A 10,382-nucleotide genomic window follows, 5' to 3' on the forward strand; every position below is an offset into this window, starting at 1 on the left:
AGCAACTTTCCCCTGACCATCACCTGGATAACACATGGTTTTAATAGCTGACAGTAGCAGGTTACAATAGAGTCCATAATGCTTATTTTCCTACTGAATTGGGTAGCAGAGAAGGCTGGAAATAATAAGAGAAAGCCAAGCGATAAGAGAAATCCACATTTCCCAAAGTATGTCAGAGGGAACTGTATAAATTGGTATTTTGGCAGAAATCATGGTCATGGAGAAAAATACTCTGAGAAAGTATGGGTTACTGTCAAAGAGCCTCAGAAAGAGGCAGCCTTTGGGAATAGAAGGTCTCTGAGAGGTTGTAGATGGACACAGGCCATTGAAACCTATAGTGAAAGAGTCACTTCCCCTGTCTGCAGAACACAAAGCCAAATTTGCCACTCCTGAAAAAAGATTCTACACAGGAAGACAGATGTGAGGGTGCTGAAAGAACCCAAGGCCAGAACCAGGTATTAAGATGAGGTCACCTTGGTTCCAAAATGCCCGGACAACTGAGAGAGCTGCCAAGATCCAACCTGGCAGGAGGGAAATGCCAGGGAGTTAGCAAGCTCCTGGCAAGTGCCACTCAGAGCAGGGCCATCTCTACAGAAAATCAGTGTTCAAAGATGCCAGAGAATCATTTACTTACCTGCAAGGGTTGGCGATTTCTTCTGGTGTTGTTTTCATAAAAGGGGAGACGGGTTTTTCCACAAAAGAGCCGAAGCCCAGTCTAAAGTTGCTGGTTAATTTAGACATCTCCTTGGAAAGCAGGGAGCCCAGCTCTTTGATTGTGTTGAGGTCATCATCCATGGAGGCTGAGAGGTCCATGAGGTAATACAAGTCCACTGGGTAGTCCTCTGTCTGGCGGACTTGCACTTGCAGGGTCTGTTCACTACCTGCAAAGCCCATGTAAGAAAAGAAAATCCTTAAAAATACATTGAGACTGGGGCACCTGGGTGGCTCAGTCGGTTGGGCATCCTACCTCAGCTGGGGTCATGATCTCACGGTCCGTGAGTTCAAGCCCCACATCAAGGTCTGTGCTGATAGCTCAGAGCCTGGAGCCTGCTTTGGATTCTATGTACCCCCCCTCTCTCTGTGTACTCTCCCTCCCACAGTCGTGCTCTGTCTCACTCTGTCTCTCAAAAATAAATAAATGTTTAGATGAAAAATACATTGAGACTTACTTGTGAATAGCCATTTACTGGGCCAACTGGCTACTTCATACCAATAAGAACTTGCTGGAGATACTGAGGATTTCATAAACTACCTGGTCAAGTTTACAAGTGAATGAGCCCATGAAAAATCTTTCAGCAGTGAGTTTAGAGCTACTAAAGGAGGTAAAAGTTAGGATATTTTATATCTCCTTGGGAGAACCAGCATCCATTTAGATGGAAGATAAGCTGAATTTTTTGTATGTGGTTTTAGCCAGGGAGAAGAAAATAAAGAGGTGTTTAAAGCTACATTACAGTTCTTGAAGAAATGTGAGGTAGGCCCTAACAACATTTGAGCAATTCAAATGCTTACTATTAGATAAGCTTATTTTAGTGATGCATTTGGAGTGTGAGTGACCAATGTGAATGAAGAAGAGTATTAGGCCAGAGATTCTCTATTTCCTTAAGAATGGGAACTCTGACTCATAATAATCATGATATGTAACATGGTACCAGATCTATTAGCTTAATTATGGTATTACCATATGTGACGGTAGATTTATTTACATGAGCCAATGCTCGTGTAAATCACAACATACCTGGTCTCAATTTAAGAGTCAAGCTTTGAGGTGCAATCTGAACAATGTCAGAACTATTTTTCTGTCTGCCTACACTGAGAGGCTTATTTGTAAGTATTTCTATTTGGGAGACAGGGTTTTCGATGAAGGTTAGTTGACATCCTTTAGCTAAAAGAGTTGCTGGGGTATCACACCTTTCTCCAATTCCAGATGGATGGGTAAAATTCTAAAACAAGAAAAAAAAAACAATAAAGAGAAAAATAAGACAAATCTCCGTTTCTTTATAAGACAAAAATTTTTTTTGCTTGTTTTGCTAGTTGGGCAGCTTGCCATACTCAGTATATCATATCCCCATGTGCCTGATGTTAATTGTAGGCCTAAAATTAAGTTATCGCAGAATAACCAGAGAATTCTGCCAGTGAAATTCTGAGTAAAATTGGATTCTCCTTTTAATTATACCCAGTTGAATTCCCCTACCAGTTGTTTATTTGTTTGTGTTGCTATTTTGTTCTTAATGCTCACTTCTTTAAAGCTCTGTGCCATGACCACCAGATCCTTGAAACGGTTGATAAAGTTAATATCATTCCATGAAAATATCTGCTTGGATTGACCTGTAGGCTCCTGGACTGTCTTAGCTCTCCGTGTGTCTGTTATCAAATCTGACGACAAAGAAAGCCTTTCCTGTGGGTTCTGAAAGGGCAAAGATTGTGACATCTCCCCATCTAGCTCTCTGTTCTGGCTTAACTTGTGGATACATTCATTACCCCTCTATTGAGGCCTTACTTCACTAAAGTTTGGGGACTTCACTACAGTCTTGGGGACTGTAAACTCAGTGTCTGAAAGTATTCCAGTTCAAGGTCTTTGGAACTTTTCTCCAAGATTTGGAAGTGGAGAAGGGAAGCAAAGAGAATATGGTGTAAAAGACTACTTTTTTGTGTAGGACTCAGGAGTTTCCCAGGCCCCTTCTGATCCACTTGGTAACAGGAGGCAGTGAGATGATGTTTCCAGGCTAGAAACAACCTTGCAACATTGACCCAGATGGAGTTGAGAGATAATTACCTGTCTTACCCCACAGCACAGCTGCTCTAGAGCTACTGAAGTTCTAGGCAACGTCAAATTTGAGGCTCATGGACTGTCATGCTTGGAAAGAAGCAAACCAAGGCTCATAGGGTTTTCCTTATCTCTTAGAATTCTAAGCCACTCTAGCTATTTCACCAACTAGAAAGGTTACATTTCTTCTGAAATTGATTTTTTAGAATTCATTATTTGTCAGTGAGGCCTGGTACATATTTGAGGCCCTAGACTAAGCATAGCAAACGCTGTAACTTCCCATGCTACATCCAAGGCGAACAGTGGCTTGACAAGGCCTCAGAACGCTTCTCAACACAATATCACTGCCACCACCTGTAACCACAGTGTTGGCCAAAGTGTCAGAGGTGGTGTTAACCATAGAACCTATTTTTTTTTCCAATCTACTCTAAACAGAAGCCTCGTGTACTGTTTGCTTCAGTTGTCTCAACTAATGTAACTACTTCTCCTGTTAGAGTGTGTTCAGAATACTCTGCCTTTGAAAATTGACAATAATGTGACTAACAAGTGTCATGCACAAGTAAAGCTATTCAGGAGTGACTTAAGAAGCCCCCTTTAATGAGTGCTAAAATAATACATTTAAATAAAAATCTACAGGTAGGCGTATTGTTAGACTGATTTGTCGTTGTGGGTCTCTGGCATGAAATTAACACCATCTTCTTCAGAGAGTCAATATAAAAAAATGTGGGTTTTCCTCTTTGTATATTCTCAAAACTGCTTTTGATATATGAGTTTACAAAAAGCATAACTCCCTCACATGTGTATGTATGTCCCATCAGTCAGAACAGTAGTGGGGGAGTGAGCTGGGTCTGTGCTCTGTGTCCGTGAGGCTTTCCTCCATGGTATACACTCAACTTGGAATTTGAGATTTAGTAATTATAGCCTACTCCTGAGCCAGGCACTCAGGTTTGTTCCCCTTTGAGCATACTACTCAGTTCTTGCTGAACTTGGCGTTTGTATGCTTTGATTTGTGTTCAGATTCTTTTTGTGAGATTCAGTAGAGAATTGTTTTAAATCCAGGAAGAGTTAAGACAGCTCAGGAATCATTTACAGATGGCTCTAAGGTGTCACAGGAGGCAGTGACTTAGGATTCCTTGTTACATGTGCCCCCACCCCCTTATACTACTTTTACATAGTTTTCCGTTTGATCAGATAAGGAATGTCTGTTTCGGGCTTTGTCATCAGTGTGGTATAGAGTCACCAAGCTCATGAAAGCTTAATTTTTAGAAGAGCTGGATACTGTCTGAATACTCAAATTTGCCCCAAACCTGGAAGACATCTCTTAGAACCCGGCGGTGGCTCCGAATCGATCCTTAGACAGAGTGCAACTATGCTATTGAAGTTAAATGTATGTTTAACTTTAGAAAATATCCTCTCCGTGATCTCTGATTACTCAGAGCCTTGGCATTTGACATGTAACCGGTTAGAAGCGACTTTAAAATAAGAGGAGGGATCAGGTTAATAAAAGATGCCGAGTTAGGTATTTTTCACAATGATTTGACATTCACTACTTCCGCAAATTGTTTCCGAGAGTAATCACGTGAATAACACTGTGATCTACTAATGCTTACATTTTTCTTTCCTGATTTGTTTCGCTCCTATACCCCACAGAAAGCAGAAAACTATCAGAATAATCATCGATGGAATCCGCAGGAAGTATAACTGCAGTTTTTATAAACACGATGAAGTCATTTGTTTTACCTCCTGAGAACACCAGGCACACTGAGGTCCAATGAGTAAGCAGTCTTCACAGGTTTCTGCACCTCCCATAGCACAGCCACCTGTGTTTAAACCCAGCAAGACACAAGGGATTCAGCACACTTTCGGTCACTCCACTTACGAGAAAGAAGTATGGCTCTTAAAATACATGAATGAAACAACATCAAAGTCAATTTTAGTCTTCAAAGATCAGTCCTTGAAATTTTGGCAGCTCGTTAAAAAGTTCATATTTTACATCCGTCACATTGAGAACACTTATGTCTTTTTAGCCAAAATGATCATTCTTTTTTTTTTCTTGAAATATAAAACTATCTCAGCTTTCACAAACTTAGAATCATTCAATTTATTAGCCTCATTCACTATCATGCACTTTAATTTTTAGAAATTATTTGCAACCATTAAAGAATGCTTCTCTCTTAAATGTGTTATTTTTTTATTCTTAAAATAAGGTCTTCTTTTTCAAGATTATTACTCTTAAGCGGAAGACCTTGTACAATAGAATAGCTAGAAAAGTTACCAAGATGGTTGTCACGAAGGTATTAAGGAGCCCTATTGTGTAGAAAAGCTGTTTAATTCTCCTCATTAAGATGCCCATGCAACCTTTGTATTTATTTACCTGAAGCCTGGAGCATTTGCTGTGGGAACAGCCCTGCCTCCGCCTGTAATTTGTTAGTGTTCCTTCAATGGCAACGAGCAAACGAACAGATCAAATAAAAAATGACTTCAGATCTAGTTTCTGAACCAAATGACAGGTTTGTCAAGCATACCGCGAAAGCAATATATCGGAGAGCTTAGGTCTTACCTTGTACGTGATCGTTCCTTCCTAGAAATAGAAAGAACAGGCAAAGCAGTTCAATCCCCATTCGTTTCAGTTCTCGCTGTGCAGACAGATTAAAAAATGAATTACCTTCAACATTACAAGACCAAAGCTGAACATCGTTAAAGTCTTTCTTTTCTTGAGGTGTAAAATTTTAAATACTACTTACGCTGCTTTGAAAAGAAACTTGAGATGTAAATTTAAAAGTTTTCATTAAGACTGAAATGAAAACAGGCTACCTGGACAGGTAAAGAAGGAAAGCTGTGTTTAAAAGCAACTTCAACATGATTTACTTCCTTGTTCTCCTTATAAGGAAGGCAGGTGTACGTACAATCACCAAGAAGGTGGGGAAATTCATTCAGCAGAAATTTTTGTATAAATTCTCTTAGTCTCTCTGCACCCTAGAGAAAGTTAATATCTTTAGTGAAATAGTAATTAATGAAATGTCAAAAGAGCAATGGAACTAGAATCTAAAGTTTTTCCTAAAATAGTTTTAATTTAATGGCAACAGTAAAGGTGATACATAAAATACAAGGCTATAACTTCTATGTAAGAAGCATTTTAAAAATAAGCTAAAGGCAGATACCTGAGATTTTTGTATTCCATTGTTAAATCCTTTGCAGAAAATTGAAATGAACTCTGAAAAATAAAATTCATTTTACAGTCAAACTAGAAGGCAGACTAGGGAAAGCAAAACACTGCTCCTTTGTTTTTCATATTGGATGAAAGATATTTTTTCATGAGTATAGAATTCTTTTTTTTAAGTTTATTTATTTTGAAAGAGAGAGGGCACACGTAGGGGATTGGCAGAGAGAGAAGAGAGAGAGGGAATCCCAAGCAGGCTCCATGCTGTCAGCACAGGGCCTGACACGGGGCTCAAACACAAACTGTGAGATCATGACCTGAGCTGGTATCAACAGCCAGACACTTAAACAACTGAACCACCCAGGAGCCCCCTCAGCATAGAATTCTCAATTAAAAAGTGTTATTGGAAATAAATATAATATATGAAAATGAAATTAGGCCCAGAGTAGATAATTTCACAACAACAGCAATGGACACAGAAATGGTGGTGCCTAGGATTCAGCATCCCTTTGGATAGGGACCAACGGCTCTTCTTTCTGTCCCAGCCTCTAACTCGCCACTTAGCCCATAGCAGGTATTTACTTGTTAAAAGAAACAGTGACCAATTTAAAATATATACAATCTATGTCTAAATTCATGTGGTCGATTGCCTATTTTCCCAATGTATTCAGGAGAGTGTTTGGGGATTTGTAAAAACTGAAAACCAGTAAGAATCAAATATTCGCTTTGTTACTCTCTAAACTCTCTGACCTTGGACAGGCTTCTTTGTGGCTGGGCCTATGTCCTGGGAGATTATCCTTTAAAGGTGTATTTCTAGACAAGCATGCGAATTCTGTGGAGAGAGGAAAAGCTAATTATAGACTGCTCAGGTTCTTCTCGGAAGGCTGTGTTCAATTTTGAACTCCATCATACACAAGAACATGAAAGAACATGGCAAGAATCCTGTAGAGAGAAACTAGAATTATTAAAAAGCTGAAAGATATACCTTTTGGGAGAAAAATACAGTTGTACAAAATCAGTCGATTTATAAAAGCTTGAAGAAGAAATATTTGAGGCATAAAATATCTGTGTCCTTGATATTGTCTCCATATTTGTACTTAGTATTAGCAGTCATTCATTCATTCATTCATTCAGCAAATATTTATTGAACATCTACTCTGTGCCAGATATTGTTCTAGAAGCAGAGGATATGTCAGTGAACAAAAGCAAGTTCTTGACTCATGAAGCATATAGTCTAAGCTGCTTCTTAAAATCAGGCAATAATGAAGTTGACTAAAAATGACAAAGCTGGGTAAAAGGAAAGAGGGGTAGAGAGGGTATGTTATTTTATTTAGGATAATCAGGGAAGAGTTTTCTGCTCAGCTGACATCTGACAGAGCCCTGACTGACTTCGGCAACCAAATGCAAACGCCTTGAGACAGCCTCGTGCTCAGCATTGTCAAAGACAGTGAGAACAAACATGGACAAGAAGTGTAGGAAATGAGGTCAGATTTAGAGGCAGAGGCCAGAGTGCATGTAGTCTCGACCTTGAACTTTATTCTAAATGTGTTTACAAGGTCATCGGAAGGTCGAAAGCAGAATAATATTATTTGATTTGCATTTAAAAAGAATTACTCTGGCTGCCATGGAGGTCATAATGTATGGGGGAAGATTAGAAGGCAAGAGGCTGATTAGAAATTTATGGCAATTGTTGAGGACAGAGACAAAATGATTAAAACTAGGGTGTTGATGATATAGGAGGACAGTGGTAGGCGGATACAGGTTATAATTTGAAAACAGAGTAAGGCTTATGGAATATTGGTGTGCATATGGAAGAGAGATTTTTGGCCTGAGCAACTGAATATATAATACTCTTTCCTAAGAAGGGTTACCCTGGGTAAAGATCAGGTTTCACATGGTGGAGGATGGAACTAAAAAATACGTTATGCTTGAGACCTCTGGAAGATAACCAAGTGAAGACGACACATAGGCAGCTTGGTATCTGAGTCTGGGAGTCGGGGTGGTTTTGAAGTGTGAACTGTAAATTTGAGATCATCAACGTGGATTTAAGCTGAATTAGATCCCAAGCAAGGGAAGGTAGATAAGGAAGAGCTCTGAGAACTAAACCCTGGGGCCTGCAAATAGCTAGGGGTCTGGAGCAGAAGGATCCAGTAAAGGAAGCTGCTATCTAAAAAACACTCCTCTAGCTAAACAGGAACTTCTTTCCTGGAAGACCATTCTCCAAGTATCTCCCACATTTGTGTCTATCTTGCGAGCAGAGGCACTGACTGCTTTTGTTCTGGATTATCTTTTCAAGGGTGTTTGCAAAGTGAATTGCCTTTGAAGGTAGAGATACTGTCTGTCTGTAGGACAAAGAGCAAATTGCTTCCAGCTTTGGAAGACAGAGATGAGTCACCCTCAGAATAGGAGCAAGCATGCTTATTGCCCATTATAAAGGATTCAGTTTCCCTAAACTTGGGGCTCCTCTCTTGTAACACAGGCATTCACATGAGCAGGTGCCACTTCTTCCCCTTTGTGTCACCTCCTGGGAATTGGCCTCGGGGAACTGGTAAAAAGAAAGTGCTGTTCCTCTGGCCATTGCTATTGCTGTGAATAACATAGTCCATTATCTCTGACCTAGGCACCTCCTGTGTCTGTCAGCACCCATGGATCTGTGATAAGCTAACTTGTTAGCTTGCAAGGAAAATCTCAAGTCCTTCACAGTTCTTGACAATTTTCTACTTGAAATCCACCTTTTCCTATAGACTAAACATGCAATTGTCAAATCTCATTTTTTAAAAAAAAATTTTTTAACGTTTTTTGGGAGAGAGAGAGACAGAGTATGAGAGGAGGAGGGGCAGAGAGAGGGAGACAGAATCTGAAGCAGGCTTCAGGCTTTGAGCTGTCAGTGCAGAGCCCAATGCAGGACTCATGGACCACGAGATCATGACCTGAACCAGTCGAACCCTTAACCGACTGAGCCACCCAGGTGCCCCTGTCAAATCTCATTTTGAAAGATAATCTTACACCCCAAAAGACTGCCTAAAATACCTTGGACTGACCAGTGCCGCCCCAGTCATTGAGCAGTCTGTGTACCCACTGACCTCCCTGGCAACCACCATCAGGTACTTTGGACGAGCTGGGATCAAGGATACCTGCACAACCCTGGATGTGACCACTCCCTAGAAAGTTTTCTCTAAGGATCTAGCCACCACCAAAAATCTACCTCTCCCAGCCTGTCTTGCAGTTAAGAGAATTCCAGTGACTAACTCATGCCAATGGAATATGAGTGAGAGTGGCTTACACCAGGTCCAGGCCATCTTCATGCCCCTCTGCCAACTGGATGCGGGCAGCTGCAGCAAGGTCCTAGGGAAATTCCAGACACTGAGTTCGACCCTGTGCTTAAATTGAGGACCCTGTACCATCCCATGTATAGACTTCCATCCCAGTTCTTAAAGTCATAATTGCACTGCTTTATCTATCCTGTCTCCGATTGCAACCCCTCAATGTTAATTCCCTCCCCTACTTCCAAGCCTTTGCACATTCCTTTGTGCTGCGTGGAGGCCCCTGCCTTCATCTCATTCCTCTCACTGGCTAACCCAGCTCACTGCCAGGTCTCAGAGCAGACATCAGTACCCACAGGAGGACCTTCATGGTCTCTCCAGACCTCTGTGTGCAGACTTTCTCTAGGACAGCCCTGTTCACTCTGCTTGTAATTGCCTAATACTTGCCTCTCGTGCCCACTAGGCTGGGAGCTCCTTTAAGGCACTTGCTTATTCAACAAGTATTTATTGAATTCTTCCTCCATAACAGGCAGGGACTGTGTCTTAATCTTTATATTCCCAGCAAACAGCATAATGCCTAGTACTTTGTAGGTAGTCAGTTAATATTTATCAAGTAAATGAATGAATTTTATATCTTCATTGTCAAGAATTTTCCCTGTTATAAAGCAGGTACTCTATGGATATTGAGTAAATTGATAAGTAAATGAATGAGTGCTTTTTGGAAACTACATAATATAATTAGGAGAGGGAAAAGGTGTCCCCTGCTTGGGTGGTGATGAAAGTTGACAGAAAGCTTAAAAGGCAGGGTGGAAAAAATACTTTAGAGAAAATATAAAGCAGAACAATACTACAAGAAAACATCCATCCACTCTGTTTTCACCTGGGCACCACTCTAGATAATTTGTAACAGGCTATAAGGCATAGAGAAAACATTCTTGCTTCCTGAAGATGTGGTGCCTGGTGCCTTCTCCTGGAAAGTACCTGCCCTCTGTACCCCTATAGATGGAAGTGGTCCTCATTGTTCCATGAGCTAACCAGCACCCCATGAGGTATCCTAAATGAAAACAGTGTCCCCTTAGCCAAGCCACTCAGATTAATTACTTCTGTTCCTTTATATATGGAATTTGAACTAGAAAGCACAGACTAAAAAATCAAGGATTTGGCACTGAGGCTGAAGCTGAAGCTAGCAGGGAGA

At 40.7% G+C, this 10,382-nt stretch overlaps 1 protein-coding gene across 1 annotated transcript in view; it reads right to left on the reverse strand.

Moving 5' to 3' along the window:
- The window catches only part of ITGB6 (integrin subunit beta 6), a 75,275-nt gene extending 69,707 nt beyond the window's left edge, over nt 1-5,568 (reverse strand). The window contains exons 1-5 of the mRNA XM_007078462.3: nt 5,509-5,568; nt 5,325-5,400; nt 4,505-4,584; nt 1,736-1,940; nt 635-881 (exon numbers count right to left, since the gene is read on the reverse strand). Of these exons, the coding sequence (XP_007078524.2) occupies nt 635-881; nt 1,736-1,940; nt 4,505-4,584; nt 5,325-5,400; nt 5,509-5,553 (653 nt within the window). The 5' untranslated portion in view covers nt 5,554-5,568. The remainder of the gene's footprint in view (nt 1-634; nt 882-1,735; nt 1,941-4,504; nt 4,585-5,324; nt 5,401-5,508) is intronic.
- Between the last annotated feature and the right edge of the window lie 4,814 nt (nt 5,569-10,382).

This window comes from Panthera tigris, chromosome C1, assembly GCF_018350195.1.
Source record: "Panthera tigris isolate Pti1 chromosome C1, P.tigris_Pti1_mat1.1, whole genome shotgun sequence".
NCBI lineage: Eukaryota > Metazoa > Chordata > Mammalia > Carnivora > Felidae > Panthera > Panthera tigris.